This window comes from Neurospora hispaniola, assembly GCF_033458365.1.
Source record: "Neurospora hispaniola strain FGSC 10403 chromosome Unknown B0T23scaffold_4, whole genome shotgun sequence".
Taxonomy (NCBI): domain Eukaryota; kingdom Fungi; phylum Ascomycota; class Sordariomycetes; order Sordariales; family Sordariaceae; genus Neurospora; species Neurospora hispaniola.
This window is the reverse complement of record NW_026944409.1, coordinates 583,623-608,352: the sequence shown is the minus strand read 5'-3', so window position 1 is coordinate 608,352 and position 24,730 is coordinate 583,623. Positions and strand designations below refer to the sequence as shown.

Genomic DNA, 24,730 nt, shown 5'->3' with positions numbered 1-24,730 from the left:
ATGTCGAGCACTTCGAGTTCACGAGTTGATCTCAGAGATCATGTCCAGGATCAGGACCTCTCTGAAGAGTATCTGTCTTCGTCATCCCGCGACTATTCCGCCGGCAGCTCCCCACTTACCACGCCTGCGCTGTCTGATGAGGAATTCGACTTTGATGTGCCGTCTGAAGATGCTCTCCTCGCACCAACACAGGCGCCGGCTGATGGTTCGGAGAAGTACATTATGGTGATTGGTGGTCTTGGGTATATCGGCTCCCACACAACACTCGAGTTGCTTCGTGAGGGACACAATGGTAAGTGCCAATGCTAGACGGAGTTGAATAGATTCAGCCCCTTGTGAGTCCAAGTATACTAACGACGAGTACGCAGTTATCGTGGTGGACAACCTGAGCAACAGCTACAAGACGGTTCTGAAGAACGTCCGAATGCTGGCGGCCCATCACTGCAAGGTCAACAACGTTCCCATGCCCCGTCTTCGCTTCTTCCGTATCGACTACCGCAGCAAGGCCATGCATGTGCTCCTGGAGAGATACAGCAACTTGGTGATGACGGTGGACGCTACGTCAGGCAAGCAGGTGGTGTCGTACCAGTCCCGGATTGCGGGGGTGATCCACTTTGCGGCATACAAGTCGGTTGTCGAAAGCATCCAGCAGCCCCTGCGCTACTATCGCAACAACGTGTGTGGACTAGTCAACCTGCTACAGGAGCTGGAGCGTTTCAACATCCGCAACTTTATTTTTAGCAGCTCGGCCACCGTGTACGGCTCCAAGGCCAACGCCGGCCTGCCACTGAAGGAGGAGGACCTCATCCACCACCAGGTCAAGACACAGAACGAGGCCGGAGAGACGACCATTGTCGAGCCAACCATCGAGGGTCTGTCGTGCCCGTATGCGCGCACCAAGTACTTTGGAGAAGCCATCTTGGCGGATGTGGCCGAGGCGGACCCTGATTGGCGAATTGTTGCGCTCCGTTACTTCAACCCCGTTGGATGCGACCCTTCTGGTGTGTTGGGCGAGAGCCCGCGCGGGGAGCCGACCAACCTCTTCCCCGTGCTGACGCAAGTCCTCAAGGGCGACCGCTCAAACCTCAATGTATTCGGATCTGACTGGCCGACCCGAGACGGTACCGCGATCCGTGACTTTATTCACGTTCTCGACGTTGCCCGTGGGCACATTGCGGCGCTCAATTGGAACTCGAAGAAGGGCAACGGATTCTCCACCTTCAATCTCGGCAGCGGTACGGGCACGACGGTTCTCGAGGCGGTTCGCAGCTTGGAGCAGGCGGCTGGTCGTGAAATTCCCCTCGCGCTCGTTGACAGGAGGCCTGGCGATGTCGGCATGTGTGTCGCGTCGACGGAGCGCGCGGCTAAGGAGCTCGGGTGGTCGACTCGCGAGAGCATCACCAAGTGCGCTGCTGACCTATGGAACTACGTGTCCAAGGTCGCGTTGAGGTCGTGACGGACGCCATGACGTTGACCCCTCGTCGTCCTGCTCTCTCCTCCTTTCTCTTGTGTTTGATTGATGATATCCCGAGCGCAACAGCGAAGTGAATCGTTGGCGTGTTTCTTACTGTTTTGTTTCTCTCGACTGTTTTGGGTCTGGCTTTTGGGATGGGAAAAGATCCGGTTGGCACGTTTGCTGTGCTGATTATTTTGATTTTTTGATTTTTTTTTAATTCTTTTTTGTTGGTTGGAGTTCTTCGCTTAGTTCCGGGGTACCATTTTGGGTACATTGAACAAAAGGGTCGCTGGTCTCACGCAAAACTTTTCATATTCGGTTCTTTTGGTTCGTTTGTCAATTTTTTTTTTTTTTGGCCCTCCAAGCTGTACGCGTAGACTGTAGATACTCAGAGTGATGATGATAGTTGACGACGGGTTGACGTCAGAAGAAATTCAAGTCGATCGAAAATCAATTATCCCAAAATATGACGATCATTAACAGTTGGTGGTGGTGAAGGGCGCGTACAGCTGTTAATGGGTTTTTGCCCCTCATTCTGTGACCTTGACTCTTAACGTTATTGGGTGACAGTTATAAGGAGTAGTGTTAGGGATACTCAACGATGTGGGTTATAAGTCAGCCATGTGTACCTTGATGGCCACACAAATGTCAAGTGGAGCTAGGTACCTAGCCCGTCTTGGACACTTACTGCGTACACTACCTGCAACAGGGACCTGAATCCTTCAAGCCATCCGTTCACTCTGCTGACGGGTGATGGCGACGAAAAACACATCCTGTACTACGGAAGCATGTCACCTTCAGTTTCTATACGCTCCTCGCTGATACAGGGCTCACTGCAGCTATCCGATGACAAGAGATCGCAAGCCATCTTTTTCCATTCATAATGGACATGGCTTTTTGCATTTCTTTATTTTGCTGCGTCAAAGTATCTCTCAATCTGTGTCCAAACCGAACTCCAACTTTCTTTTCACTTTACGGCATAATAAAGAGGCCCCCCCTGTGGTACAAAACCAAGTAATCCCATCAACCCAGACGCTGCATTATCTCATATCGACATTCCGTCACTTCGTCAAAAAACCGAGTTACATCGCACTCAAAATCAGCACGCCTAACCCATCATGGTTAGTTTAGTTTCACTCGAGATCCAACATTGGGCCAGACCCCAGGATGATTGTCGTGAGGCTCAAGTACGTACCTTTGGAGACGGCTTTGGACATCCTCTCTCGGATTCCAAGTAGGAAGCGACCGTTGCGGCGGCCTTGCATTCGCACATCTGGTCCAGGAATGAGTTAGTACCCAAGTATCAACACTCCGCTCTGGGCAAGTAACTTAAGTAGTATCGTCAGGTAATCAAAGTTGGGGAAGCACTCACGGCCTTCTTGTTCAGGAAAGGCGGGCAGTTCGAGGGCAAGCTCTTGCACTGCTTGCGGAAGTCGGGCCGCACTCCGTGGGCGTGCTTGTGCTTTTGCTTGCCCTTGCCGTTGGCCCTGGAGTTGCTCTTGCCTGCCCGAACCTCGAGAGGAAGGATCTCGGCCGCTCCGGGTGCAAGACCAGCGCCCAAGTTGGAGGAAAGAGCGTCCATGGGCACCAAGAGGGCGGTGGACTGCAGGGCAAAGGCAGCAAGAACAATGGGCAAGGAGAACTTCATGTTGGGCAAGTGTGTCTGTCTGACGGAGTGTCTGGCGTCTGCTATGGCAAATCTTTTCACAGGAAGGAACTTTCAAACCCCCAAACTCCGTCTCGAGGCGGGATGCCGCCATCTATGTTCTAATGTCATCCCACCATGGCCCCAACCAACCTTCTCCTGCACTGCCTTCTGCCAGACCGACTCCTCCGAAGAATACTCCATTACTGGAACACACACTTATTCGCGTACAAACAGGGGTGCGGCAGGAATAGTTCAACGAGTAAGCCCTAGCAAGTACTCCGGTCTGTCTGTTGTCCTCTTGGCCGTCCTACTGTTCATGTTCCCCGGTGCCTACCACCATCGCGACGCTTTCAGCTCTTCAGCTGTACAGTAGGTGACACCGACTATCGAAGCAGACTATTGATCCAGTCGAGCCAGTCTAGCAGCCGGACTCGAGCCAGAATCCGTCTAGATACTCGCCACCTCCGAACAAGCATCCCCGGGCAGTCACTGGCTCCAAGGTCCAGACATTCTTCAGCGAGCCGTGTTCTCAGCCCCAACTAGCGTGACAGCGTGAATCCGACGGCATGAAGAAGGCACATACACTACATGTGTAGTGTAGAAGAGGCGAGTGGGTAGGTATGCCAAAGCTCAAACTGGGTGCATCCGTGAGATTGGGTCTGTCAATGCCGTCTCGCTAGTTGTCGATGCGGTGGTGCGGTCCGGTGGTGATAGTGCTCACGCCAAGGGCCACGGAGCAACGCCCACATTCGGGAATAAAAGACTACGCGGAGCCTCGCCGCCCAGTACCAGCCCACTACCACAAGATATCAATACAATTACGTGATGGGCGGCCGTCATGAGTTGGACTTTTCGGGCAGGGCTGAAGGCCAACCACCTGGCAGCGTCGGCGGCGTGGGTTGATGTGTGCATCGGGATTGGGGCGCTACAATTGGGACGGGCACCGCATGCTGCAGTCGGGCGAGCATATGTACAGCACCTTTTGGTACAGAACAGGGCCAGCTTACAGGGCATTCCATTCACCATTCACAGCGCTCGTCTGCACTAAATCGCACAAATCCCACGCGTCCTCGAGATTTTTCTGCGGTCTGGTCACTTCTAGATCGCAGACTCGTTCGGTTTGTGCAGACACAGCTCGTCATGGAGTCACAGAAGGGCAATTGCTCAAGTTCCGGCTCTGTTGTCACCATCGGGTTTTCTGGGCTCTCGGGTTTTGTCCAACGTGTCACAGCAGAAACGAGGCTCGTAAAGACTTTTCTGTACGACGGCCATGATCGCGACAGCCGACGTCCACGCGCAGCTCTGGCTGCTGACTGATGTGAAAACGATGTCGTCGAGGTGTTGAACAGAGGCTCTTGGAGTTCAGCTGGCCACAACAAGTCGTGGTAAAGGCAACACGGGAGCGGGCCGGCAACGCCCACACCACACCAGGCACCACAACCCAGGGCACGCAAGGGCAGAAAAGGGCACCAGGCACACATTCATTCCACGTTGGCCACAGCCACACCGACTTCCCGAGACACGGACACTGGTGGAAGCTGGGTTGGGTGCTGCCCGTGTGGTCGACCATCACGGAGGTGGCTGATGAGATGGAGGTCTCTCATTGCCCAGTGTGCCCTCCCTTCACGTCGGGTGCCTCAATGGCCCCTGTCAATCCAGTCTGACTCCCTGCGTTACAGCCTGAGGTTGGGCGTTCGTAGGTGTGTATGCATCGGGTGAGCGCGCCGTTCAGCCAGCCACAGAACCACCAGGACTCACCACAGGGACACCACGATTTCACCTCGACTTCGCCATTTTGGCAAGCGGACAACGCCATATCCAAGTTTTTGCATCGGAAAACGGAAATGTTCGTGAACATTTCTTTTTTTGGTCCTTGACCGAAAACAGGCATGTTGCGACGTACCCCATACGGGGTAGATGCCGTGTAACGCGCCCCCAAAGCCACACATGCGATCGGTGTGCCAAATGCGCCAAATTGCACCAAACCCATCTCACCAACGGCCTGTTGGTGGCCTGTCGCGGGGCTGTATCAATACGGCTTACGGAGAGGTAGGCATGAATATGTGCTGCACCACAGTTTGCAACGTACCTTATGCCATTGTGCCAATTTGCCATTTTGCGGTGTGTCAGAACATCCTGCTCACGCCAAGATCTCACCACCTATGTTTCTCAATATAGTGTCGCCAGCAGGTGTGCTTCCTGCACGCCGGTAGTTGTTTGTTGTACGGCCAGTGGTTCATTTGCACAAACCGGCCGCCAATACCAAGCACCAGAAAGACGGTTCAGCCGGCTCAGTTTACCCGGTTTACGAGCTGTCAAGTATGCGCACATCGTACAGACATACCGGCGGGGCGTGCTGTCTTGAATCTGACAGATTGACACATGCTGACGAGGAAAATGAGACGAGTGAAGGAAAATCTCCGCCCTGAAAGAATAATCATCGCCAACAAGCCCGGATGAACATTCTACCTCAGTCCCACCACCATCACTTCATTGTTTTGGTGAATACGGTGAGGCCCAGCGGCGTGCCGAGATTCGCTCCAAGGGCATCCAGATAGTGCCTCTTTTGGAGATTCTATACCTGTCTATTCCGGTTATACCACCACTGCTCCCATCTCGTCTATCTACTTGCGGGAGGCACATACAACAAACAACCCCGATTCAGCCATGGAGCCCTTCCTCACTGGCCTCGCCCGTCAACGTGTTGCTGCCGCCCAAGTCACACGCCACCTCCACATAACCTTCCCAACCCGAGCACCACGTCGCATAGTCAGTAGCAGACGTGGCAAAGTGTCCGGCAAGTTTATGCTGTGTGACCACCTCGTCCAAGAAGTTCTGCACATTCTTCTTGATGGCCTCTTTTTCACTGCCTTCGGTCTTCTCTGCGTCGGCGGCATGGTGACCTCCTGAATCTGGCTGCTGGGGGCGGCCGCCACTGCTACCACCTGCTTGGCTTTTTGGACCACAGCCGCAGGTGTGAGCAACAGCTATCGCTTTGGCCCGCTTCTCGGGCGTCAAGAGAGCGAGGTTAGCGTTGACATAGTCACCCGAGTCCCACCAGGCGGCGAGGCAGTTCTCAAACACCACCACGTAATCCACCAGGCGAGGAGAGAAGAAGGCGTCAGAGGAGTCGGCCGAGGGGAAGATGCCTGGGTTGTGGATCACGATGCCCAGTCCGGTTGTCGAGGATGTTGTCGATGACGATGGTGCTGACAAGGAAGTGTTGTCGCTGCTATTAATATTATCACAATGGCTCCGGCGAGATGCAACCTCAGCAAAGCCGGACCGTACACTGTCCGTGATGCGCTGGAGGTAGTCGAGATACTGGGCGTCTATTGGGACTTCGTCGACAAAGATGCCGTCCAAGCGGATCGCCTGTTTGTTTCACGAGGTGAAAGTCAGTTACAAGTCGTTACAAGTGGTACGTATGGTAACTTTGGTACGACTGATACACAAAGCGGGAAGTGGGACGAAACGCAAGAGTGGGCCGTGCACTGCACGACGTCTCGTATCGATCGCCAAGACAGGGTCCTTGAGGCTCCTTATCCCAGTCTGCTTGCCAGCAAACAAGGACAGGGACCCCTTGAAAAAAAACAAGGGTAAATTGAGATCCTCCCCGCCAAGATCCCCGTGGGGCCGGGCCCGGGCTGGGACCGAGCCGGGTTGGAACCGAGCCGGGTTGGAGCGGAGCGGACTCGCCAAAAAAACAGACGGAAAAAGCAAGTTTGGGAAATCCGAAATCTCGGTTGCTTTTCGCTCAGACATTGACCGCCAACCTTGAGGTCCGTGAGCATGAGGACTCCTCCACACAAGGCCCGAAATTCGGGAGAAACACCAGTGTGCTAGAGTCTCCAGAAATGTAGAACAAGGTTCAAGGGCTCTTTTGCCTCGGAACAAAGCAATGGCAGCTGAAGTCTCGATTTTTCTTCTTCCCGAGGCGAAAATGGAGTGGGGTCTCTCAGCAAGCTCCAGAAGCAATTCCAGCTGAGCTTCGGTCGATAGCTCCGGATCTTTTGACATCCCAGTGGAGGAGGCCCCATTCGGAAACTGAGTGGAGGCCAAGCTTTTCCTAAGAAAGCAAAGAAGCTTTTCCCCCCCAGAAAGCAACGAAACAGGGAGGAAAGGATGAACAGGAGGGATGTAGACACAACAGTTGGAGACACTCAGACGCTCGAGCTATCGTCCGAAGTGTGTCCAAGGAACCCTGCTTGCACTGCCATTTCTGTTTCAAACTAGGCTGATTGAACTGGGAATTTGCCTGTGTGCGTGTTTCGGGGCGAGCCAAACTGTCCGACCCGTCAGAAGTGACGAAGTCTAATTTCCCGTTGGGACGCCTCTTCCCAGTTTGTGTTTTTCGCCGTAGGGAAGCAAGAGTCCAGACTTGTTTCTTCTGAAACATTTGGACAAGCATAATCGCTGGCACTGCACCGCACGGTTCGGGTGTTCATCCGACCCTCGGCGTAGTAACCTAGGACCGGAGAATTGGTTGTTCTCGGCGAGCGGATCGGCAGCGGGTTGTTGTCGGCGGAGATGCTCCACTGAGTCAAACACTGAAATCAAGCCAAGAAGGGTCCAAACGGCCGAGCGCACAAGAACCAAGGTCGTCCCCGGTGCCGCTAATGATGACAGTTCCAGGCTCAGGTGCGTGTCCCGGACTCCGGCCGGCCGGGGACACGGTGCGGACAACCCGAAGGTGCGGACAACCCGAAGGTGCGGACAAGGTGGTGTCCAAGCGCCGGCGATCTTTAAGAGCCACTGGTAACCGTGATCGGCGGCTCGGCGGGCGTCGTAAGAGATGTCCTTGCCGGGCTGCTGGATCGGAGACTCGGAGGTAATGGTGCAATGTTGCCATAAACCCGTGTTCACCGGCGGGTGATTGCTAGTGATGGGCAATGCGATGCGATGCAATGTCGGTGATCCTCCTGATGACGATGCTGGTGAAGTCATGTGATGGGGTTGACAATGCCAGTTATCGCATCTCGATCTCGATGGTCCCGACCAGCTTAAGTTTTAGTCCAGTTCAAACTTGGAACCCAAGCGCCCAACATTTTTCGGGCCCCAGATTGAATCGACAACACCGCCAATCGAAGGCAAAAAAAAAAAAAAAAAAAAAAAAAAAAAAAAAAAAAAAAAAAAAAAAACAGAAACGAGAGACAAACCACTGCAAAAACACAAAAATGAAAACAGGAAAGAAAGTCAACTCACCCACTCCCCCCGCTCCGCAAACTCCAACCACCCCAAATACGCCTTCACATCCCTCTCCACCTCCTCCACCTCCCGCTGCCCATAACTACAATGCACGTACCCAATAACCTTCACATTGGGATATTGTGTGGTGTCGGAAAGCTTGGATAGAGCCGCGCGGTAATCGGCGTTGGGGATGGGGTAGTCGGGTCCCGGTCCGTTGCCGGGGTTGATAACCACCAGAAACTCCAATGACGGGTTCTTGGTGAGGGCCGTGGTGAGGGCGCGGAAGAGCGGGGCCCAGCCGGAGGACTCGTGCGAGGACGAGAAGGAGGGGTAGATGTAGAGGGGTATGAGGATTGTGGACATTTTGTCTTGGGTGTTTTGGTAGTTCGTATTGGTGAGGAGGTATGGGTGGTGTGGTGGGCCAGAAAGGTGAGTGGTGGTAGTGATTGGTGTGAAGGTAGTGAGGTTGTTGGTAGAGAGAGGTACCGGCGATGCACCCAATACAGGACGGAGCGGAGGAACGGAGTTGCGGAGGTAGGTCCGGTACGTGCCCGAAGGCAGGATAGTAAAGGTAGGTACGGACGGTAAGTGTCGGCAAGGAACAAAATTGATGAGATGCTACGCTGTCAAAGATGCAGAAAACCGAAAGAGCTGAAGAATAACATGGAAGAAATCTCGTTGGTGTTGCCAAATTCCCATGCAACTTTTAAACAAAAAAAAAAAAAAAAAGATTTCCGACGACCGGACGTCGTGATTAGATAGGATTTCGGAATAGCAGCAGTCGTACCACGGCCACGGAGGAATGTGTGGTGATGATCTGCGCCTTTTTGCTACCATGCTACGTACCTACATACAAATACGGGGTTTTCAGCTTTCGCTGGCCTTGTTGGGCCACGCCGGGCTCATCAGTGGGCTGCGCTGGCTGTGCTGGGTGTGATGTGCGCTGTGATGGTCGGTCGGGTGCTGGGCCGCGCCGCCTCCTCGTGGGCAAGGTGTGTGTGATATGGTGATCATTGATCAACAACACCACGACAACACCACATGTGATAATCGTGATAACGAACTATACTAAGCAAACATGAGGTACAGCATGCATAAATGCCACCAACAACAAATAACAATAACGACAGCTGAAAATGAAGCGAGAACACACAACTTCTAGTGCGACGGTCCTTTTTTTTTTTTCCCGATGCAAAGGCCCACCACTCCATGGGAAATCCCAGTACCATACAAGTAGATAGTAAATGTAACAAGGTAAGGCAAGCAGTTCATGCAACGATTCATCTCACCAAGAAGACATCATTAATCCATCACTCATCATCCGACCCATCATCTCCATCATCAGAGGAGGTATTCGCAACTTTGGTCTCCGCCACGTTTCCATCGCAGTACTCCACCCACGCATCCAGATCCATGCCCTTCAACACAGTACTGAACTTATCCGCGCCCGTCGCGCCGCACAGCTTCCTGCTATCCTGCGTCTTGACCGACTTTGGCGCACCACTAGGGTACTCGATATGAAACACCGGCTTACCCGCCGCCGTGAACTTTTCAAAGGTATCACACTCGTTATACTGCGCGCACTGCTCATTGACCGAAAACTGCACCACGTCCAGGACATCCTCAATGACCTCGCCAGCGTTTTTCAGACCCATGGCCAATCCGCGCTTGGAGGCCTCCTTGCCTAGGAACCGAACAAAGTCAATCGTGTCTTGCTTGGTCAGGCCCAGGCCGTTGGCGTTTTGGTAACCGTCCACGTTGTCCGGGTCGACGGCGTCGCATTTCATGGCGGCTGCGATGTCGAGGCGCTTGAGCATGATGTTGCGGACCGAGGTGCGGCGGATGTCGAGCCACTTCTCGTCGGGCCAGCCGTCCATGGTTTTTCCCAGGTCGGCGGCGACGAAGGACGTGTTGTCGGGCGTGTAGGGCTCGTAGGAGCCGGCGGAGAAGTAGCAGATGGCGCGCTTGCCGAGGGAGTGCAGGTTGGCGATGACGGTGGTGTTGCGGTGGAGAAACATGTCAAAGTCCCAGACGGGCACGTCAGGACTTAAAGCCGGTGACGTCTTGGCGTTGGCGGAGGGCACGTCGAGGACCGAGTTGAGGATGATTTGCCATTTGGCGCCGACGGGGGGTTGCCAGACTGTGCCGTTGGGGGTGACGGGTGGTTCGGAGGGACTCGGGGTGGAGGGCTCGTTTTCGTCGCGGCCGCCGTGGTCCTTGAGACCGAGACCTAGGCCGAGGCCGAGGGCGAGACCGAGGACGACGACGACGGCGGCGGCGATGGCGATGTAGAGGATCTTGCGGGATCGGCGCCGGGGTGGGGTAGTTCCCGCCGATTTGAGGCCGGCCTCGTCGACGACGGGCTTTGCCTGGTGCTCCTCCGACTGGCCGGACTTGGGCGTGTCCGCCATTGTTCGGGATTGTTGACCGAGGAGGGAAGGTGAGTGGACGGTAAGTAAGTTGCGTACGGTATGCGCTATGCAGCCAGATCGGATGGTATGCAGTGTAGTAGTAGAGTAGGTATAAGTGATGCGGAAAGGACAGGCGCGCAGGGTATCAAGATGGATACGAAGTAAATGGGGAGCGGAGAGGGCAAAGAAGGGTAAGGATTGACCTGAAAAATGCGGATCCGGCGGTGGTGTCGTGCTGCTGTGTAACCGTCGCCAACACCATGAACAACTTAACAAACACCAAGGATATGGAAGACGACGACGACGACGACGACAACAACGAGGACAGGAAGGGGCTGGAACAGTGGGTATGTATGTCGGTGACAGTCCAAAGCGGTGGTGACTCGACGCCGGTGGTAATCAAAGGACGGCACAACCACTGGTTTGTCGACGAGGCGGAACACACAAGTCTCGTCCACTCTGGGACGACCTCCAGTCTGGCGCCTACGGGTTTGTTTGGTTGTCGGCGCAGCTTGTCGAGGCTTGTCTCAAAGCCGAGAGCTCATCTGCCTTGTCTAGTCTAGTTGCTTGGTCACTGTCACCTCAGTCACTGCCACTGCCCAGTGCAACAGCAAAATGTGTGTCAAAGGCACTGGAAGACGGGACTTGAGCAATTTGTGTGATGCAGAGAAAAGCGGCAGTGTTGCCCGTTGGTGGTGATGGAAACGGCGAGGACAAAGACCGGTCAATTCATCCGTCACCCGTTCAAAGCCGCTTTCTCCATCTTGACAGTAGAGGTACTGTTGGCCGTCTGTCTTGACATTCTTTCTTGGAGTCTTGGTCTTGGAAATAAATTGTCCCCATTCAGCCCACCAATACCTACCGGGCAGTTGAGGTTGTCTTGGCTGCGGTTGACGAGGTGGAGAAGAGGAGAGTGATGGGAGTGTAATTGTAAGAAGTAAAAGAATGACTGAGCGACCTCGAACCGAGCAAGATGGAAGCGAGGAGTGCACAGACACCGACTGATTGATTGATGACAGGGGACCACTCCGCTAAAGTCCAGGCCAGGCCAGTCCCGGTCGTTGCCTGTGCAGTCTCTGCTCATGCAGTCTGGACACTTTGTTCCATGCAGTGCAGTCTCCTCTTGCATTTTCTAGTGCAGCTGGGCCCCCCCCCCCCCCCCCCCCTGCGTCTTGGCATTCCATCGCTGTTTCTGGCTTTGTGAGCTTTGCCTGGTTAGGCGCTGCCAGCCTGTCATGGATTCGCTGCTATAAGAGGATAGTGCAGTGTAACCTCGACACCGTGCTGTTTATCACGAAAACAAACACTGTGTGAAACAGCGTCAGGAAAGCTTCTCTACAATTGCCCGCCAGTCGCAGCAGGGAAGTCCGCTGAACCGCTCAAGAAACATCCGGTGTTTGCAAGTATCAGACTAAACTAACTCCCGCCCGTCATGGAAACATCACCACCACAAGAAATCTCCTCCATGTTCATGTTTTGGCTTCAACAACAACAACACTGAAGAATTCAGATTCATTCCTTCGTTCTACCGTCCATCATATTTCACACCCATGATCCTTCTCCGCGGATCTGGCCGCTTCCAGATGGACGTCCAGATCACGCTATGCTTGTCTCCGATCGTCTGACTTGCGCCCAATTACCCCAACATCTTCTGCCTGCCCCCCGTGCCTCTACATATCGTATTTTGCCTGCCCCCGCTGTAGGCGAGCAATATGTTACATACAATTATTGATCAATTCACAAAAAAGATGGCGAGGCGAATCACGAAAAGCAACGAGAGCCGTTGGCCTCGACATCGATTGAAGTGAAGCCCTCTCTCAACTGTGAACCCCTCAACGCCTCTCCTCTCTGTGTAACATGCCAGGGCACCAAGGCAAGCCACGCACGCCCATTGCTACCATCGCAGCCCGTATTTCCCCCCCCTGGATCAACTAACTGGATACTTCCCCTGGCTTGGTGGTTGTTCCCCTCAACGCCATCCAGCTGCATGTCCACGTTGACGCCCACTCGACGCCGCGCCCCCCTCCGGGAGCCCCATCTCGATTTCGCTATTTTTCTCTCTCTCTCTTTGATCCAAGCAGTAGCATAGCACTAGGTCCTCCCCCAGACCCAACCTTCGCATGGCATGTTTGGGGAATTCAACATTGGCGTTCCGAGTTAGTTCCTGGGCACGTTTCTCAGCCCCCCCCCCCCCCCCCCCCGAAAGATTGCTTGCATGAGACACACGACTTGGATCTTTTTTTTTTTTTTTCTCGGACTCCTCAAACACTCCAACTAGCTTCCCACGAGATTTCAGCTCGTTTGTATCTTCCAGATCGAGACAAGGCCGAACCTGTTGTGATCCACGCGGCAACTAGTAGGAAGCACTCCGTTCAATAATGCTTACCGGATCGAGCTGAAAATTGAAGGCTGACTGCTTCAAAGCGCTGTCTCCTTCATCTCTCTTCTTCCAACAACTCGGCGTCTCGGCTCTCACTTCGCATTGGCACTCTAGCATCGGGGCCCCAGAGGCTGCATGGTATCGTCAGACCATTCGGATATCCCTATTCTATTCAGGAACATGGATCTATCTCCGATAGTGAACCCGACCCAACGACATGGTAGCCTGCTTGCTTGCTTGCCGCCATGCTAGCACCATGCTGCCATGCCCAGCCCATTCTCGCCATGCCCGAACGGGTGTGATAATGCCAATATTCGTGAGCCAGAAGAGAGTGTAAGCAAGGCTCGTGTGTGTGTGAGTGGGCTCATTCTGGACGTCTTCTCCATCCCTATACGAATACACACCATCAAAGATTCAAGTCAGACACACATACATCCACACACACAAGGATATACAAAGTTACAAACTTTGTTGTTGCTGTTGTGGTTCTGTCTGTCCAACTATATTGTGTGTCTCATTCCCGCTTCCTTCTTCCATGAAGTGAGACTCTCACAAGCATCACCGCCGTCCTTCCACTCGTTTTCTTTCACCTGTTGTGCTTTCCCTCCCTAGAGCACACAGTTTATCCCACGCACATCCTCCAGTCCGGCTATCTTGTAGGACTGAGTCGTGGGTTACGGCTACACTGCTTAAACTTTGTGAACACTTGTTTTTGCATTGCACGTGCAGCAAACAACAACAACCTCTGTCCGCAATGTTCTCCTTCTCTAGGAGCGCAGCTTGGAGCTGCCTCTTGGTGGCCCTGCACTTCACCCTCGCCTTGGCCGCCAAGTCGCTCACCAACACCATCCTCATCCTCGCCCGCGACACCTACTCGGGTACTTCCGCTGCCGAAGGCCTGCAGGGCTATGGCATCCCTTACCAGATCGTGCTGGTGCCCCAGGCCGGCATCACCCTCCCCGCCCTGACCACGGGCACCGACCAAGGCAACTACGGCGGCATCATCGTCGTCAGCGAGCTCTCGTACCAGTACAGCGACGGCTGGCGCTCCGCCATCACGGCCGCGCAATGGGAGACCATCTACAGCTACCAGACCAACTTTGGTGTTCGCCTGGTCCGCCTCGACGTCTTCCCCAGCACGGACTTGGGCGTCGACCTGGCTGTTGCCGGTGCCGGCTGCTGCAACACGGGCGTCGAGCAGCTCATCTCCTTCTCGGACGTCTCCGACTTCCCTACCGCCAACGTCAAGACCGGCGCCGGCGTGAGCACCCAGGGTCTCTGGCACTACCCGGCCAAGATCGTCAACTCGACCATCGCCAAGCCCATTGCCACGTTTGCTCCTTCTTCCGATGGCACCTTTTCCACCACCAGCGTCGCGGCCATCATCAACACCTTTGGCACTCGCCAGCAGATGGTCTGGTTCACCTCATGGGCCACCGACTGGGCCTTGGCCTCCAACTACCTCCAGCACGGCTTCATCCACTGGATGACCCGCGGTCTCTTCGTCGGCAAGCGCAAGATCCACCTGTCCACCCAGGTCGACGACATGGGCTTGGAGACCGAGATCTACCACCCGGCCGGCAACAACTTCCGCATCCGCATCTCGGATCTCGAGACCCACGCCACCTGGCAAAGCAACATCAACACCCGTCTGCCCGCCGGCTCCCACTACTTTATCGAAATGGGCCACAACGGCAACGGTGACTTTATCGAGGGCCTCCCCAAAGCCACCAGCGACACCATGTGCAACCCCTCCGAGGCCGTCGACTACGAGTCTCCCCCCGACACGCCCCTGGACTTCAAGAAGCCGCTCGGCACCGGTCTCACCCTCTGGAAATCCACCTACGTGAACTACACCTGGTCGCTGCAGTGCGCGCTCCTCGACGACATCACCACGTGGTTCTTCAACCACATCAACACCTTCGCCTCTGTGTCTCACACCTTCACGCACGAGGAGCTCAACAACGCCACCTACAGCGACGCCAACAAGGAGATCTACTTCAACCAAGCCTGGCTCAACCAGATCGGCTTCGGCGCCTCCTCCATGTTCTCCCCGCTTGGCCTGATCCCGCCCGCCATCACGGGCTTGCTCAACGGTGACGCCATCAAGGCCTTTCTTGATAACGGCATCCGCTACGTCGTCGGCGACAACACGCGCCCCATTCTGCGGAACCCCGAGAACTCGTTCTGGCCGGCCATAACCAACGTCGCGACCAACGGGTATGATGGTCTGGTCATCATCCCGCGCTGGGCTACGACTATTTACTATAACTGCGACACGCAGGAATGCACGCTGCAGGAGTGGATCGATACCTCGGCTGGCGCGGCGCCCTTTAGCAACCTGCTTGATGATGCCCGCCGCGTGAATGTTCGGTACTTGTTGGGTCTCCATCCTGATCCGTACATGTTCCACCAGGCCAACTTGCGCAGTGGCGATGTTGACCAGATCACTGTTGGGTCTGTCAGCGGCAAGCTCTCGCTGCTTCAGATCTGGGTGGAGACTATCACGCAGGAGATGGTCCGTCTTACCAACTGGCCTATTGTTTCGCTGAAGCATGATGATATCGGCCGTCTGTTTGTTGATCGCATGACGCTTGAGTAAGTTTTCTTCACCGATTCATTTCATTTTGGTGTGCTGAATGTAAATACTGACATGGAAAACAGCAAATGCAACCCCAACATGCAGTATAACTACTCTGCTGACGGCACCAAGATCGTCAGCGTGACTGTTACTGCCACCAACAACCAGTGCTCTGTCCCTATCCCCGTCACTGTGCCCGCTTCCGCGTCTGGATCGGCTACTGTTGATGCTCTGGGCAACGAGCCCAAGATTTACTGGACTACGCTGTCCGGTTCGCCTGTCACTTTGACGCTTTCTTCGCAAATCAGCATTTAAGGATGGAGTTCAAACGGTGGGGGATTTCTTGGGATACCTCGTGTCTTTTTTTGTGCAATGAGTAATAATTTCAAATGAACTTGATGAATGACTCTTAGATGCGCATTTGTGATGAGAAGTATCTGCTAGCAGCTCATTTCAGTTCATGTGTTGAAATATATGCTTTTTCTGGGAAATCCTTCAAGCTTCAACTTTCAAGTTGTCTTTACATACCTGTCTTACCTCTTGCCACCCACATGACCACATCACCATCATGTGTCATCACTCATCAGGCCACTGATCCCTCACCTCCCCACCCTCCACCCACCGCCCTATATTCAACCTCACACTCCACCTCACATACGGCGTCATCTCTTTCTCCGTATCCACAAACCCTCCCCCAGGCGCCGTGATATCCGATGCCGCCCCTTTCCCAAAGTGGTGACTGAACAACGGGGGCTGCACCGTCACACAAACTGGCGCTGTGTCTCTGCCCTGCTCGACAAACAAACCATCACACCACTCCCCCAAGAACAAGTCCCAACCCTTCGTCAACGCCTCCTGAACACCAAACCGCCACAATAGCTTCCTCGCTCCTTGCTGGCTGACGGCGTATGCTTGCGTGCAGATGGTCCCGCTGGAGAGGTGCACGACACGCGTGTGAGGCGGGTAGAGCTCGGCGAGTTGGTCCGGCAGCGCGAAGGGGTGCGCTTTAAGGTATTGTGGGTTGGGAACGGTGGGGTCGTTGAGAATAGTTACGCGAAGCAGGGAGGTGTTGGTTGGAGGGGTGGTCAGAATGGTGGAGGTGGGAAAGTTGGTGCCGCAGTGGCCTAGCCAGAGGACGTCCCAGTTGTTGCCGTAGGGTGATGAGAGAGATTGGTTGGGAGGGGAGGGGATGGAGGTGATGGGAAGGTTTACGATCTTGTCTGGGTCTGTCACTGTGGCGGCTTGATGAGTGTTCAGGGTGAAGGGCTGAGCTGCTCGAGCAAAGACTTGCAGTTGGGACTTGAGACGAATATCCCAGTCTGCGTCGTCTTCGAGGATCAGGGCGCTGGTGAGGTTGTGGTCAATGATGGTGTTGAGAACGTTCATGTGCGCGCGCCATGAGCCCTTGTTGCCGCGCAAGATGGACTTTTCCCAGTCTTCACCTGGTATGACTTTGTCTGGAACGTCAGTCCCGGGGACGCCTTTGGCCCATGTGATTTGGAGGTTGGTAAGGGCAGCGGCGAGGGTCATGGCATCGCGACGGTCGGTTCGCTCGGGGAGGTTGATGACGACGATCTCTTGGAACTGGCAGTCGTTCAGTGTCAGTGTTATATCTGGGTGAGGATCGAGACTGGAGAAAAGAGATGCGTACATACTCCCAAAGTGGTGTTCAGGACATCTGATGAAACTTTGCTGGAAAGTTGATCGCCAACATGTCGAATTACTTGGGCACCATGCAACCGGAAGGATTGAATGATAAGAATGACTGCAATGAAGGCAATTCCCGCGGCGCGATGGCTAACGATCATGTTGATTCCATTCTCACCGGCGGTCGAAGATGCATTGGTTCAGTTTCCTTCTGGTTTCCCCGCTTGCCATTATGGGATAAACTCAACACAACTGCCGTGGACGGGTGAGGACCGGATAAATGCCATCCCGCCTCTTGCAAACTCGTGGTGGAAGGAGCTCCCGTGTTGGTCTCAGGAATATCGGTGCTCGATGTCATGTCGCAATGCTCCTTCTATATCCACAATCACACACCTATCATGTAGATATCCCAGACAGTCGTTCCTTCTCAATTACATTGCTATTGGCCAAGACGGACCGGCTCGGGCTGACACAAGGCAGACTGACTGACAGGCAAATTGTTAGTATACTATCTGTATCGCCCGAGACAATTCCGCTGACCTTGCTAGGGCTGCATCTGCTCGATCCTCCAGATGTATCCATCCATTCATATCATCGGCAATCACTCACGACAAGGCTCCGCGAGCCTGGTCTTTGGAAATGACGTGTTACACATGACCACCAATATGCCTTGCTCAGCCCCGAAGACATGTCAGGATGCGTCCGGGTTGGCCCGTATGTACACCCTCAACTAGGTCTCTGTGTTATCCAACGCGTCTTTTTTGCCATCTTGGCATGTCTGCCTTGCCCCTTCCCTTCAGACTTCTCGCCAGCATCTCCTCCTTTCTTCACAGCACACTCACTCTACCGTATACACGACTTGCTCTTGTTATCATCGTCGGTCGCTGAAGTCGGATGGTGCGACGTCAAAGTGTCAAGCTTGCCCAACTGTCAACCTACCAACTTCAATACCTCGTTGTTTTCTGGCCATCAACACTCAAGGATCCATTTCAGTCCTCGACTCAACTAACCGAACTCGCTGTCTCGGGATGGCAGACCTCTTTGGCCACAACTTTACTGGGTCCAATGATCCGAACTGGGTCCCAGAGCCCGACCGTCGTGGCACTTTCAACATTCTTTCAACATGTCTTGTTACGCTGGGTCTGTGCGTGTGGACAGCAATTCACCTCAATGTCCCTGAACACAAGGAAGGATGGGTAAAACAGCTGGTCCGAAAGGCCGGGTGGATGTTGATGGGTCTCTTGAGTCCGGAAGCGGTGAGTTGATCAACTCGAGCTCTTATCCTGTCCTTCGAACACTGTCGTGAGCACTCAACTGACTAGGTAGCGGTGCGCAGATTGCATATACAGCTTATCAACAACACTATCAGGCCCGAGCAATCTCTCAGGCTATGAATTCCGCGAACAATCCTTCCGACCACGTCGGTTACCGTTGTCGAGCTCGAAATAGAGGTCCCTGGCGCTTCGTCACATCTCTATTCACATCCTCGGACAGCATTGAAGATGAGGTAACTACGACGGAGAACACTAGAAGTCATAAGTCGCATCTGACGCTCCGCACAGGCAGTCGGTGTTCCCAAATGGACTATTGCTCATGGATTTCTTGCTGTCATGGGGGGCTTTGCGATTGAGATCAACGAGATCGGAAACGCCAACCAACGACGAGTCAAGAACTTCCTGCCGAAGAAGGCGACAGGGGCCCCGCGAACTCGCCTTACCTTAAACTCCAGAAGCTCTGCGATTCTTGAAGAGCAAAGGATTGGAAGATTTGATACCGGTTCTGCCAAGAGAGAGCATTGACGACAAGAGCAAAGGGAGCACATTAGCAAAAGCACTGGTTTGTTTCCAAGGTAAGTTACAATCGAGTCCAACACTTCAATGGTGGGTAATAAGTCACGTTACTGACTTTGCCCATAACAGCATCATGGTTCTGCATAGGGTGTGTTAACAGATTTGCCCAGGGGCTCTCAATAAGCTTATTGGAACTCAATACTCTTGGGCACGCTCTATGTACCCTGTTCATCTATGCTATGTGGTGGCACAAACCACTCGATGTCGGTGAACCGGAAAAGATATCCCTCGATGCAAGCTTGACCGGCGAGGACCTTATAAATGGTTCTAAACTTCTTGCGGCGATGTGTGTCCACAGCGAACTTGATGACACGTTGAGCGAAGTCGCGAATCTTTACGAAGAACCGGAGGCCTTCGTGTTCGACGTGGAATACAAGTATCTTGAGCAAACAGCTTCTTTCGGCTGCACAATTAATAAGAACATCGCGGTATGCCCAGAAGACCTCGATGCTGCTTACCCAAATTACTTCGATCAGCTTGACGGAATGTCCGAACAAAAGCCCTATCTTATACACAGTCTCGTGTATTCACCACTGATGCAAAAATACGCGTTAAAGAAGAGCAAGTACGTACACAACATCTTGCCACTACCCACCACTCGACAAGTTAGCAACTGTCTTTCTGAATCTCTACAGCATCAACGGTTGCTCCAGAGTCCAACCACACATCCGTCATCAATTGTATTAAAGGAACACTCTACTGACATATCTCTTTTATAGACTTGCTCCTCCAACAAAATGCTTGGTGATAATACGGAAATCGGATGCTTTACTGGAATTAGTACGAACAACGTCCGGCGATGCTACCGAGCGAATCATTTCAAACGAGCAACGTTCCGATGTTTGGGCCAACGTGCTTCTACGCGATCGGGATTTTAAGTGGCGGGAACCAGAAGGGACGGGAAAGAAGAAGATGGGCACAGTCCCGGAATTCCTTTCGTACAAGTTGCCTGATGTCTCGCTCCCCGACCATGGCACAGTCAAGTGTCAGCCCAATCCGCCTCAAGTTCCATTGGTGTCTCGGCCCTTCATTGATATCAGCCACTCTGACATGAGAAGATGGCAGTTGGCAATGGCATATGAGAACATTCTCGACATACCTTCAAATTTGCTCGTTGACAGGGCACGGAATCTTCCGCGATTTGAAGACTACGAGCAGTATACATCACTCTACTTCGGCTTCGGACTTGTCAGCCTCATTTATGGCGCGCTTCATTGTCTCGCTTGGAACGCCCCGTTCACGTCAGTTGCAGAAACAATCCTATGGAGGCTGTCCAGTATGGTTATAGCCGCCAGCGGGATCTTTGTGGTGGCCTTATCAGCGTGGCAAAGATATCCCCCTTTTCGCTACATATCCTCTATCGGATTTGTCCTCGCATTCATGGTCAGCCTATTGGAGAAAAGATACCTAAAGCCAATAGCTCATATCCTCAGCCTTGAATGGGTGGATAGCAGTTCGCGTTGGTCGCTGGCTGACAGAATGCTGGCAGAATACCGGGCTATGCATTTGCTGTCCAACTGGCCTCGGACATGGCGAGGAGTTCTCTACCTGAGCATCATTGCCACTGTGCTTGCACTGTTCAGTCTCCCAATTTTTGTGTTCTTCGCGGCTGTTATACCAGCGATGTTTCTACCTCTTCTTCTACGGCTCGTCTTTGACATCGCCACATGCTGTTTTATACCGCTATATTTCCTGGCGCGGGGTTATCTCGTGGTTGTTTCCTTTATCAATCTTGCTCACTTGTCCGACTCGGCGTATTTACTGCCGTCATGGTCCAAGTATGTTCCGCATATTGGGTAAATCTCGCCAGTTGGTTGCAGAGCAAGCAAAAAAAGAGGGCATCTCAGGCGGAGGGGTGGAGATTTTCTTTCTTCGGACATCCTATATACAGTCCGATACTAGTTTGTTTGTTAGCTTAGTACACTAGACACTCCTGGTAGTACAATATACATAGTGCACTAGACGAAATCTATTTCGAATAGTCCTAAACTCTATACTAATGAATCGAAAGGCATTCGCTGGATTTAATCCGGCATTTTGAATATTAGGGATGGCGTATCCAAGGTAAGATTATGCATTAGTTAGCTATAAGAACGCATAGGAATATTGACAAGAGGTCTCGAACGAATAAACAAACTAGTATTGGACTATATACGGAGATGGATTAAACCTTGAAACATAGCACGTAAACAAAGACATATTGTTTACCTACTGTTATACCCAACTAGTTATCTCTGAATCTCCCCCAAAAATCCATTCACTCGATAAGTAACCCGTCAAGGTACCTTAGGACCAGGTCGCCTGGAAACAGCCTAACCACGGGGCCGTTATCGCAGGATCAGATCTGTTTGGCCGGAAAAGTTGCAGTACATCAGCGATAAGGGTATCGCATCTGCTAGCGAAGGCAGACAAAAACAACAGAATTTCATAATTCCAAGAACTAATTAGCTAAGTGCTATACTATAGCTTCGATTTCATTCAGTCATATATAGTAGATACAAAAATATATGCGATGTCGACCCTCCGATGTTGATCGCAAAGGGGGTGGGTGGATGATGCTTGCTAGTTGTTGGTTGGTAGTCGGTCGGTAGCCAGGAAGTCGATGGGTATTCCTGATTTATCTGAGTGGGAGGGGGGGGGGATTGTTAATAGGTAATAATGCCTTTTCGTCTGGCAGTAAATGAACTTTTTAAAAAGCTCGAATGAGAAAATGAGATCATGTGACGTGCGTCGGTGCGTTCTTCTAAGGACTGTTTAGGCATTAAACTTGTCCCTCGCTGACCCGTGGAAAAAAAAAAAGAAAAAAAGAAAAGGAAAAAAAAAAGGTATCGTGCTTTCTTTGGTCCGACACGGCCGCAGTCTACGTTACTACCGTACCTACTACCTGCGTGTATGTAATTTATCTTGGACGAGCGGGGCCTTCTAGGAGAATGAAGTGGCCTGGATTACTTAGACTCGGGCAACAAGGATGGGTCAGGCATGTATGTTGAAAAAGTACCTAGGTGCTACAAAGAACGAAGCGTTCTCGGGCTGTCTGTCGTCTACGGTTCTATGATGGCTTTCATGTCTAATGACAGTGGCAATTGAACTGCCCGGAGAGAAGCAGCTTCCCAGCAATTAATCATTCCGGGAATTTAAATTCGAGATGGAACTTGAAGAGACGGGCGACTTCAGGGACTCAAGGGAAGGAGAATAATTGGGGGGGACACGCACCAACTGACCATCACGTCACGACGGCTTGTGTGATATCCAAAACAATGCTACCTACGTATTCACGTCTTGACTTGACCCTTCCTCCTCTTTGCCGCCTTCGGTCTTGTACGTGAAGTGTCTGGAGGGGCTGTAGGTTGCTCCGACTGCAGCGTATTTCCCACGTCCTGCGATGGAGGGGCTGTAGGTTGCTCCGACTGCACCGGATTCCCCACGTCCTGCGATGGAGGGGCTGTAGGTTGCTCCGACTGCACCGGATTCCCCACGTCCTGCGATGGAGGGGCTGTAGGCTGTTCCGATTGCACCAAATTTCTCAAGTCATGCGGTGGAGTGGCTATGGGCTGCTCTGACTGCATCGGATTTCCCAAGTTCTGCGATGAAGTGGCCATGGGCTGCTCTGACTGCATCAGATTTCCCAAATTCTGCGAAAGTCCAGTTGCCTCAGAAGGCGATGAATTTCCGGAATCTGGCACCAGCAACTGGTCAATGGCAGAGCAAATCCTCTTGAAATGATCGGGCACCCATATATCGTAGATGTTCTTGATGAATCGGTACGCTGTCCACTTCTCCTTGCCGTCCAAGTCAGTAAAGTCAAACTTGCGGATCGGGTGCCGATAATATTTGGTGTCTTTTTCTGTTATGACCGGGTAATGGCCGTAGTTCCGTACAGATTGGTGGTCGTGCGAGACGGAGAAGGCAAGAATTTGCCGGTTAACTTCATCTTCGCGCTTGACAATACGGAAGAGCTCGACGATGGCTCGCACCGCAAGTGTCATACTGTGGGCATTCTGGCGGTCTGCGATATCGAGTGCCGCAGCGCCGCACTTCATCTCACAGGTGAGGAACGGAAAGTACATGTGGTATGTGGCCTTGAAAAGGGACCGGTATCCCATGTCACCAGTAAAGGGCATGAGTTTATCGATCTGGTCTTGGGTGAAGGCGTCTCGTTGGAAACCAACAGAGTAATCGGGCTGAGGACGAATGCCGGTCAAGGGGAAACATCTGTTCCAGCCCTCATTCACACTTTCGGTAAGGTGATTGAGGTGTTCGAGGTGTTTGGCACGAAGAGCGTAATGCACCGCCGAAGGAACGATCAGCCGAAGAATATCTAGGAAAACCGTCGCCTCGTTCTTGTTCGCAAGACTCTCGCAGGTACTCTCAAAGACATCGTCGTCGAAGAGTGTGCCTTTAGGAGCTGGTTGTTCAGTGTTGAGGAGGGTCCTGCAAAGGTTCTTGCTCTCATCCGTAATACCAAACGGTGACGTCTTCATGTATGAACCATTAGCCTCGAGTGCGGACTCGTATTGGACACTCCGGTACGGGGCGCTCTTCTCTTCTCTTGGTCTCCAATCGCTGGACGCCATCGTTGTAGAAGGTGGCGGCATCGAAGTTGATGTGGAACTGTTAGATCCAGATCGCTTGCGGCTGAGAGATGCCGAGGCATCCCTTTCCGCGAAACGAAGCCTTGCGACTGGATCGTAACATGGGAACAGAAGGGCTTGAACCCTTGTAGTTGAGTCCATTAGCTTATCAAAATCTTTCCTAGTGTAATCGTCCTGTTCGAAATATTTCTTGGGCCAAGAGCCTTCTCTCCTCTAGTGATCGATTATGTATTGCCTCTCCTCGGTGTCGCCACTTGCAGCCTCTTCTGGAACCGGGACGAGAGCCGGCGATACTGGCAGATTTGGCAAAGCTGGGGGCTCGAGAGGCTTAGAAAGGGGCGGAGAGTTGCCTGCGGGACGGAGAGAATGGTTAGAAGGGTCTTGTTGGTCAGGAGATGTTCGTCTGCGTTTCCGAGAGTGTTCGTCTGAAGTATGCTTGAGTGGATCTGCAACGGCATGCAACAGCTCCTGATTTTTGCGTTCGACGGATATTTGTCGATTCTATAGTGTAATTAGCGAACAGATGACAAGGAGGACAGGTTTGTCATACCTTTCGTTTTAGAGGTCCACCCGTTGGAGATGACGGGACTTTCACTTGATCTGATAGAGCTTGCTCATGTGGCGTGCCTGTCGGGTCTGGGTCTCGGAGGCGACGGAGCTTTTGAGGTGCGCTTTTGCGGATGCCCTGGGGTCGATTTCCTGTCAAGGGTTGATCTATCTGAGCTCGAGTGCGGACCATGATGGCGACAACGGGTGGCAGGGTGAGGATGTGGTTAGGTAATCGAGAATGAAGAGAAGGTGGCAAATGGCTGGCCACGTTGTGAAAGAAATGGCGGGATGGTTTGGTTTAGATATTATCATGCAGTAGCTGCATTTTGTTAAGAGAATACTAGAAGATGGAGTTTGACAACGGAATAGAATCAAGGGCGCGAGCGGGAATGAGTGACCAGCTCAAGGCGCCTTCAGATCCGGGAC

At 52.8% G+C, this 24,730-nt stretch overlaps 8 protein-coding genes across 8 annotated transcripts; 3 read left to right on the top strand and 5 right to left on the bottom strand.

Moving 5' to 3' along the window:
• B0T23DRAFT_317804 (uncharacterized protein) lies at positions 1 to 1,456 on the top strand (the record flags this gene model as incomplete). The annotated part of the gene is made up of 2 exons (XM_062835025.1): positions 1 to 292; positions 369 to 1,456. 2 exons carry the CDS (start codon positions 1 to 3, stop codon positions 1,454 to 1,456), a joined length of 1,380 nt encoding a protein of 459 aa, XP_062692614.1.
• Positions 1,457 to 2,269: 813 nt separating this feature from the next.
• B0T23DRAFT_379093 (uncharacterized protein) lies at positions 2,270 to 3,191 on the bottom strand. The gene is made up of 2 exons (XM_062837128.1): positions 2,803 to 3,191; positions 2,270 to 2,744 (listed from the first exon to the last, which is right to left on the bottom strand). The coding sequence occupies exons 1-2, from the start codon at positions 3,102 to 3,104 to the stop codon at positions 2,579 to 2,581; spliced, it is 468 nt and encodes a 155-aa protein (XP_062692613.1). The 5' UTR covers positions 3,105 to 3,191; the 3' UTR covers positions 2,270 to 2,578.
• A 2,574-nt stretch (positions 3,192 to 5,765) lies between these two features.
• On the bottom strand, positions 5,766 to 8,657 carry B0T23DRAFT_395571 (Spherulation-specific family 4; the record flags this gene model as incomplete). Its single annotated transcript, XM_062838195.1, has 4 exons — positions 5,766 to 6,479; positions 6,540 to 7,173; positions 7,573 to 8,106; positions 8,410 to 8,657. 4 exons carry the CDS (start codon positions 8,655 to 8,657, stop codon positions 5,766 to 5,768), a joined length of 2,130 nt encoding a protein of 709 aa, XP_062692612.1.
• Positions 8,658 to 9,454: 797 nt separating this feature from the next.
• B0T23DRAFT_135363 (glycoside hydrolase superfamily) lies at positions 9,455 to 10,835 on the bottom strand. Its single transcript, XM_062832258.1, has one exon. The coding sequence runs from the start codon at positions 10,703 to 10,705 to the stop codon at positions 9,605 to 9,607; it is 1,101 nt and encodes a 366-aa protein (XP_062692611.1). The 5' UTR covers positions 10,706 to 10,835; the 3' UTR covers positions 9,455 to 9,604.
• A 2,831-nt stretch (positions 10,836 to 13,666) lies between these two features.
• On the top strand, positions 13,667 to 16,112 carry B0T23DRAFT_135128 (uncharacterized protein). The gene is made up of 2 exons (XM_062832256.1): positions 13,667 to 15,683; positions 15,750 to 16,112. Exons 1-2 carry the CDS (start codon positions 13,840 to 13,842, stop codon positions 15,979 to 15,981), a joined length of 2,076 nt encoding a protein of 691 aa, XP_062692610.1. The 5' UTR covers positions 13,667 to 13,839; the 3' UTR covers positions 15,982 to 16,112.
• On the bottom strand, positions 15,771 to 17,591 carry B0T23DRAFT_135137 (uncharacterized protein). Its single transcript, XM_062832257.1, has 3 exons — positions 17,322 to 17,591; positions 16,204 to 17,250; positions 15,771 to 15,784 (listed from the first exon to the last, which is right to left on the bottom strand). The coding sequence occupies exons 1-2, from the start codon at positions 17,472 to 17,474 to the stop codon at positions 16,243 to 16,245; spliced, it is 1,161 nt and encodes a 386-aa protein (XP_062692609.1). The 5' UTR covers positions 17,475 to 17,591; the 3' UTR covers positions 15,771 to 15,784; positions 16,204 to 16,242.
• A 389-nt stretch (positions 17,592 to 17,980) lies between these two features.
• B0T23DRAFT_420022 (uncharacterized protein) lies at positions 17,981 to 21,132 on the top strand. The gene is made up of 6 exons (XM_062839724.1): positions 17,981 to 18,569; positions 18,650 to 18,820; positions 18,876 to 18,977; positions 19,063 to 19,162; positions 19,233 to 19,728; positions 19,883 to 21,132. Exons 1-6 carry the CDS (start codon positions 18,342 to 18,344, stop codon positions 20,961 to 20,963), a joined length of 2,178 nt encoding a protein of 725 aa, XP_062692608.1. The 5' UTR covers positions 17,981 to 18,341; the 3' UTR covers positions 20,964 to 21,132.
• An 844-nt stretch (positions 21,133 to 21,976) lies between these two features.
• On the bottom strand, positions 21,977 to 24,708 carry B0T23DRAFT_412299 (uncharacterized protein). The gene is made up of 3 exons (XM_062839480.1): positions 24,306 to 24,708; positions 24,029 to 24,256; positions 21,977 to 23,968 (listed from the first exon to the last, which is right to left on the bottom strand). Exons 1-3 carry the CDS (start codon positions 24,492 to 24,494, stop codon positions 22,436 to 22,438), a joined length of 1,950 nt encoding a protein of 649 aa, XP_062692607.1. The 5' UTR covers positions 24,495 to 24,708; the 3' UTR covers positions 21,977 to 22,435.
• Positions 24,709 to 24,730: the final 22 nt, after the last annotated feature.